The sequence below is a fragment of the Aplidium turbinatum genome, chromosome 6 (assembly GCF_918807975.1).
Source record: "Aplidium turbinatum chromosome 6, kaAplTurb1.1, whole genome shotgun sequence".
Lineage (NCBI taxonomy): Eukaryota > Metazoa > Chordata > Ascidiacea > Aplousobranchia > Polyclinidae > Aplidium > Aplidium turbinatum.
The window spans coordinates 2,924,314-2,931,952 of record NC_137477.1 but is presented as its reverse complement, the minus strand read 5'-3'; the positions used below and the strand labels follow the sequence as shown (position 1 = coordinate 2,931,952).

General features: G+C 36.6%; 1 protein-coding gene across 1 annotated transcript; it reads left to right on the top strand.

Moving 5' to 3' along the window:
* Positions 1 to 413: 413 nt before the first annotated feature.
* LOC145772842 (motile sperm domain-containing protein 2-like) lies at positions 414 to 6,897 on the top strand. Its single transcript, XM_082584723.1, has 6 exons — positions 414 to 513; positions 1,559 to 1,711; positions 2,498 to 2,581; positions 3,838 to 4,047; positions 5,407 to 5,570; positions 5,988 to 6,897. The coding sequence occupies exons 1-6, from the start codon at positions 441 to 443 to the stop codon at positions 6,033 to 6,035; spliced, it is 732 nt and encodes a 243-aa protein (XP_082440849.1). The 5' UTR covers positions 414 to 440; the 3' UTR covers positions 6,036 to 6,897.
* Positions 6,898 to 7,639: the final 742 nt, after the last annotated feature.

Here is a 7,639-nt window from a genome sequence, read left to right as displayed (position 1 = left end):
ATAGTTAAGATAATATTAGTAGCATTATTATTGATTTAATTATCGCCATGTCACAGTGATCTCAAAGGGAAAAGATTGTTTTTCAAACTTTCTCCTTTATCTACAGACTTTAAACTGCTGTAGATGAAACAATATCAAGACATCCAAACTTAGTGAATGACTAAATTCACAGACAACAAGATTTCAACAACAACCGGAAACTGCTAATCTCGGTTACCGGGCTTCTATCTTTGATTCAATGCCTCTACAAGTAGCCTATACAAAACTCCCAGTAAGCTCTCAACGAAGCTTGCTCAGTCCGAAGATAAATAACCTTACAATTAATCAATCAATGAAGCTAATGTTCTTTGGTTGACAAATAGAAAAACGATTGTTTCCTACTTGAGCCATACGGTAAAACCAGGCCTGTTAATATAGGCTACTTCACAATATTTAACAACATGTCTGCTATCACTGACGTAAGTGCTGAAGACATTGCTGCACTACGGAAAAGACTGGAAAGTCCATTTAAAGGTAATTTTCCTATAGATTCTTATGACTCTAAGTCGCTAAGATTTGCGATGCTGTTTTTAAATAGCCTACTGTGGTAAAGTAAACAGTTGAGTGTTGTAATTCTGCAAAGGTTCAACAATCAACGTTTTCCTCTACGTAAACTAAATGGGCCAAGGCTCAGTTTTTTTGTCTATTTGTTTTGTCTTCAGGCTAGATACGCGGTGATAAACCTCATACTATTTCTAGTTTCACAAGAAATTGTCAAAAATGATTAACTTTTGGCTCAAAAGTCATCGCAGGCAATGTCGCCAAACCCATCTGTGTAGCATGTTACTAAACAAGACTGCTCATAGATAAGATTGGCCGTATACAAATGTTGTTTTGTGAAAGTAGCCTCATAATCAACTCTGATTGGCCTTCTCATGACCAAACGCGACGGAATAAACGTCTGATTGCCTACTGTGTGGACACCAAGATTTCGATACCGCACGAATTAAGGTTTTAAGTTCAGTTCAGTAGGTCACAGCGATCATAAACGCCGGAGCCATTTCTCTCTAGAGCGGCGTACTGTTCATAGTCATTAGAATTAGAAAATAAATCAAGGGCTCTAGTCGAAGAGGCGCTACTCCTCAATCGACGGCATGCCTTCAAGTGTCTTGCCAATCAAACCCTTTTATGCGGTGTCGAACCGGCGCCCTATCGAAGCAGGGCTCTCACAACTCGGCTATGCAGCCGAATAGATGCCGAAAAAGCGATTGACAATAAAAGCAACATGAGGCAAAAAAATTTTTATGAGAAATGATTTGAAACAGATTTTATGTTTGTTAAGAATGAGGAACTTTGTTTCGTTTTGCTTCTACAGTAGGCTATATTTCAAATCGAACTAAAACAAAATCAAGCTGCAAAATGTTGCTTTATTTAAAAGAATAATAATAGTAGGCTACCGGTGGGCTATGTTTTTAACATTTAAAAGATTGAATAAGTTGTAAGTATTCAAAAAAACACGACGTCAGCAAGATTACGTGACTTGAGGTTTAAACTAAAATTTTAATCAAAACTTTTTTAGATCCTAAACACCCTGTAGATCAGCGTGATGTTGATAGGCTGATGACTGATGACGTTTATGCTTCCCTCTTCGTCAAATGGAGGAAAACAGACGAGGAACGAGACTTGTTGGTGCTCAACTGCTTCAAATGGAGGAAAGATTCGAAGATAAACGGTACATTCGTAACATTTCAGAACGCTAGCACGACGTTCTTAAGAGTGCTGGTTCCACACCGCCCAAGAGTACGTGGCTGCGTCTTGGCTAAACACTGAAAATGTGCCTGAAGGTTGGCACAAAAATTGGCTTTTTTACTTTCCCATTTATTTCATCTAAGTATTCTAAATCTTCAGCATAGACATGAAACATAAAGGTTAAATTAAAGTTCAAAAGGTTAAATGCCAGCCATGATAGGTTCTAGAAGTGATCTACTTTTAAAGGTGAGCCTGGAATGTTTATCGAGGGCCGAGAACTTCAATAAAACATTACGTATTGTTTTGCTACATAACGTTTTTATCTAATCCATTTTCTTAGACACAACCTCCTTGCTTTTGGAAACTCTTTTCTTGGTGAATTTACAAGTATTTATGGATTCTTCTTTCCTGTTCTTTTTGTTTTCGTCTCACACTTATCTTCTTATCGTGTCCAAACATCTGGTAGCCCACAGTGCACAAAAACACACATTGCTATCGTCTCAATAACTCTGTAAAAGACAGGTTAAATTTTATTTGCCAGATATTTTGGCAAATCCAAATTGCTTTGTTTGGTGACCTCCCGATCAGTGAATCATATTCACTTTCTAGCGAACAAATTTCATTAACACGGAACAATAACAAGTTGAAAGGACTGATTTTCTGCCTAAATTTCTTCTTTGAAAAAACGTGTTTTTTACGATGTATAGGGTATGCATGATTATCTCTTATTGTTTGTCACATATTTTTTATGTCTATCTTTTTCCAACAGACATCAAGATTGAAGAAGTAGAAGAAACGTTGAAAAAAGGCATCATATTTCTTCGCGGAAGAGCAATTGACGGGAGTCGAGTGCGTAAGTTCGCGTCGTCATATCTTGAAAATAATTTTCTTTTAGTAAAACAATTTCAAAATTAACCAACAAGATGTTAACAGCCTGTTGTATACGGTGTTACAACGCTGCTACAGATTGTTTTTCGTAATATTTTACTTCCTCGTTGAGTACGTTCTAAAGCAATGGTTCTCAACCTGAGGTCCGCGGACTCCACGGGGTCCGTGAAGCGATTTCTGGGGGTCCGTGAAAGTTTCCGAGTTTTCAGCATCATTGATAAATTACGAAACTTAACAATTGTTTGCGCTTTGTATATGTATTAGCCTATAGTGATTCTCAAACTGTAAGTCGCAACGCACTGGTGCGTCGTTTGAAATTGCAAAGGGCATAGCACAAAGGTTTGGTTTCCTAACTAAAAAATATCATATAAATGACTTAAACCTTTTAATAAAGCTATGTTCAACTTAATTCTTTTGAGACAACAGATTGATGATCAATGATTAACTTGGAAATGCAAACGTTAGTCAGCAGTCTATCACAATTAAGTCACCGCGCACAGTTTTGCAATGATTGTGATCATAACGAATTAATGTTGATTACAAATGAAAAAAGGGAGAAATTCTTTTGAATGGTCGCAAGTATTCCATTAACTATTGATAAAATTTATACAAAAACATCAAATGAGCATATAGATTACTGATGTTTGATACTGTGGGCTGTGTGCCAACATATAGGCCTAGCTCATAACATAACATAATTTCGTCAATCTCATCAATCGTCAAGTGCGTTGCGAATCCATCAAATTCTTCTAAGTGTGTTGCTTTGAAACTTTTGTAACATATGATTCCATAAGGAGACGCGATATACCAAAATTTCAAATATAAATTTTTATTGATCCGCTACCGCTTCGAAGGTACCAAAAGGGGTCCACCAAGACAAAAAGGTTGAGAACCACTGCTCTCAAGGTTTGCCCTGTGTTGCTTCTAGCCTTCAATTCTTACGTTAATAAATATTAGAAATGCATAGAAAAATTTGCTTTTGCTATTGCTGTAAAATGTTGAATACAATTGTTAGAACTTTTACTAATTTTTACGCACTATTTGTTGCAACCAATATAGCCTAGTAAGCCGCAAATAGTGTGTGGCCTAATGCAGCAGTACAAATTGGCAAGTTGTTCTTATATTTATAGAAAAAAGTTCTCTTTTTAATTTTATAGGTAAAATAAACTCGGTTTTTGGTTGTATGCACTGTAATTTGGATAACCCTAAATTGCATTTCAGTGTATTTAAAATCTTCTAAAATGAGCAAAAAAGAGAGAGAATACAACATGAAACTTCTTGTATTTTGGCTGGAGCGAATTCAGCGCAAAGAGCCTGGAGAGCTGGTCACATTTGTCATGGACACAACAGGTGCCAGATTGACTGAGTCCGACATGGGCTTCAATAGCTTCGTCATTGACAGTTTTACCAACAACTTCCCTTGCATGCTTGGTGAGTTATGATAAATTACAAATGATAGAATGATGTCACAAAGATACATTTGTTAATATGTATTGTAAGACATTCACAAAGAAAATCGATTGTTTCTTGCTTTATATTGCTTTTCCCGCTAGCTACCAATTATTTCTTTCCACCAATTACATGGTTGGTTGGTTGGTTTTGAATCTTTATCCTCCGACTGACGGACTAACAAAGTCTTGATAGGTTATCCCTGGTAGTTTCGCATACTTGTAGTCTGTAGAGGCTCTTGACGCAGGGCCGGTTACCGAGATTGGCAGAGTGAAGTTTTCCGATTGTTGAAGTGTTGTTGCCGGGGAATTATTCCTTTCACTAGGTGCCGCTGAATGGAGAGCAGTCCTGAAATGCGTTGCTCAAGCGCACACCCCGAGAGTAGAACCAGCGCCGCGTGATCTTGAGTAAGGCGCGTAACCACTGAGCTAACGGGGCGGACAATGTGTGGACATCTTACATCTCTCCTAACCTGTCACTATACGTGTCTCTTTACAGCATTTCTTCAATTTTACCTATAGCCTACTTCTATTTTTCTCACCAATCACTGAAAAACTATTATATTTTTAAAACAGTTGTCTTGTTTTTTAGTAATACATTCCTATGCCATCTCAACTGCTCTTATCTTAGCATTGTTATGGTTATAAAACTACTGAAGATTGTTAAACCAAGAGTAGGCTATTTGTGTTTCCCTTTTCTTAAAACAGAGGCTTTGAAAGGTGGCTGCGCTCCCCTTTGCGTCAGTTCTAGAAATTTGTGCCCTCCTTTTCTCGTTTAAGTGATAAATCAAAGTCAAACTACATAACTTTACTTCTTTTGGATTAAACCAAACAAAGTTTATTTTTTATTTTCAATTATAGGCTACATAATAAATCAAACGATTAAGTGGATGACAATCTAATGTTTCTTGCATTAATGAATATGTCAGGTTCACAGTTAATTTGTTCCGTGGTTGACTGGTTGTGTCTTTACACTTGCAAGTGTAGAAAAAGCAATTTTCACAAAAAAAAATCGTCACTAACTTTGTTACCAAACAATGCACTAACCAACAACCGAAAAAATAAGCGTTTGAGAATAAAGTCAATGGTCACATTTCCAGTCAGTAATCGTGACACAAGGTAAGGTGTAATACTAGCATTTCTGCTACAATACAGTGGTATACCAGTGCAACAGCCTATAACTTTTGAAGCATCTTCAGTTTAAGAGTTTAAGAATTAAGAACAAGTTTAAGAAAGTTTAAGAACCCCCAGTTTAAGAACCACTGTGTTAACATATATCAAGTTTTGTTATTTTTACGTTGTGAATAAGTTCACATTATGACAGAACTCTGCTGCCTTTCAGAGAGAATAATTGTCTACAATCTTCCATGGCTGTTAAATTCAATATGGTCGCTTGTGAGTAAAATGCTATCGGCTGACCAACGCAAGAAAACTATTTTATGTTCGAATCAAGATATTCTTAATTATATCGATGTTGACAATGCTTCAGAAGAGATGTACGGAAAAGTAAGTACAGGTAGATGAAATGTGCGGTTGTAAGAACCAAGTAAAAACTATGCTCAGGAATAAAAACAATCTGGTTTGATAACGAATAAAATTTATTTAAAATAATTCAGAAGTTTCGTCGCCTTGAAGAGGGTGTCGTCAATATTTTATTCAAGTTTTAGTTCTATTTGAATAAGAATACTAATGAAGCCGCCATCACGGCGGCAAAAACTTCATGCACAGTAAGGTGATTCTATTGTGCCTCTGTTCGGTTGCAATGACACTGTCTGTTTTGTAAAACTTTGAGAGCAACGTAAATCTGCGGTGGATGTAGCGCTATATGCAGTAAAACCACACATTAGTGTTATCGTATATTGTCTTGTGACATCTTGCATCATATAGTTTGTGACATTATTTTGTTTATGACGTCACACGCAGGACAAGTTCGAATATTCGTACCCGCCATTTCCAGATGATCTGGAGTAAATCCGTGAAGACTGACCGCGCTGAAGAAAGACCAAAGCAAACAATTAGATGTAAAACTGACAAGCAAAGTGGATGCAAGTGATTGAAGTGAAATGAGTGGACATTGATAAACAAACTCTTGGTGCCCATTTATAGTGCTGCAATAACTTAGGTGCATACTGTGTAGGTGCCCGTAAAAATGCTTCTACGAAAAACTATTCAAATGATATACCGCATAACAATAACATATTTGTGTTACAACGTCATTTCCAAGATCAAATCGCTTATATCTCAAACAATATCGCAAGCATAGGCCTACTGCACGACGTAGCCGAAATGACACAAGTTTACCGGATTTACAATGTGTGGATGATATAGAATGCTGAAGTAGGCAGAGATAGGCAATATCACCAGTTTTGATGATCTTGAAGATCAAGATCACCAAAGAATCATCAAGAATAGGTGATCTTGAAGATCAAGATCAGATCACCAAAACAATTACGTGATCTTGAAAATTAAGATCGTGATCTTTGGTCACAGCAGTAAACCATAATATCTTCGTGGGAAAGTTGTAACATAAAATTCCCGGATCCTTTCGTCTGTATGCAATGACACGGAAAAATACTCTTCTGAAAACGTCTTTCAAGAATTGTATTTCAGCAAAAAATAGTCAACAGGCTGTCGAAAATGGAGTTCAACGCGATACACCACTAAAACTTGTCACCACAATATAAATTACTTGGATAAAAGACGGAAATTTCGTCTAGTTGGTAAGCACAAGCAAAACAGTTTTAATATTTGACCAACCTTCCAACGACGATTCTAAAATGACAAAACTGACTTGAGATATTTGAAATGCACGTAACCAGCTTCTGTGACGTAACAATGATAAACATTTGTTATGCAATTCCCAACAGCTGTTGAAACGGTTTGTGCAATGTTTTACAAGTCTTACGAAGTATGTTGCAATCTCTGCACATTTTTTAAAATATTCCATGACGTAAGTTATGTGACGTTTCATTTGGAGAACGATTGTCCGTAACAATCTTGAAGATCAAGATCACTTTCAAGATCATTTTTTGTGTAGGCTACTTGAAAATATGAAGTTTTTGATCAATAATGTAGCAAAAAAACAAATTTTACTATAAGTAATTAAGTAACCTAGTAAAAGGTAGGTGGTCTCGATCGTTGGCTTGAAAATTAGTTAGGCTAGTGACTGTTACTATTAGGCCTATCAATCGTTGTAGTAATGTGCGTAGAATCGCAACGTCACACCCAAGGCCGAGAGTAATTACAGTAGGCCTACTGGTACTGAAAAAGTCACAAAATTTGAAATTAGTGATATGCTTTTTGGTTGGTTGGTTTTGAATCTATCCTCAGACTGACAAAGCTTTTGATATTTGATAGGTTATTTTTGATAGTTTCGCATACTTGTAGAGGCTTTTAACCAGTGGCGTATATTCACTATTCAGGGTGTTCAAGGTGTGCACTGAACACCCCAAGAAATCCAGAAAAAAAGAAAACTTCTATCGGTTGTCGATGTTCTTTACTTTCATGATATTCTAACATCTTGCTTCATGCTGATTGCTTTCTTTTCAATTGCAAAACTCGTCCCCTTCTAATTT

Excerpts from the sequence above, each read along its gene's own strand:
- LOC145772842 (XM_082584723.1), top strand. The coding sequence starts at position 441 with ATGTCTGCTATCACTGACGTAAGTGCTGAAGACATTGCTGCACTACGG. Across the intron at positions 514-1,558 it reads ACTGGAAAGTCCATTTAAAG|ATCCTAAACACCCTGTAGAT; the intron begins GTAATTTTCCTA and ends AAACTTTTTTAG. Across the intron at positions 2,582-3,837 it reads AATTGACGGGAGTCGAGTGC|TGTATTTAAAATCTTCTAAA; the intron begins GTAAGTTCGCGT and ends ATTGCATTTCAG.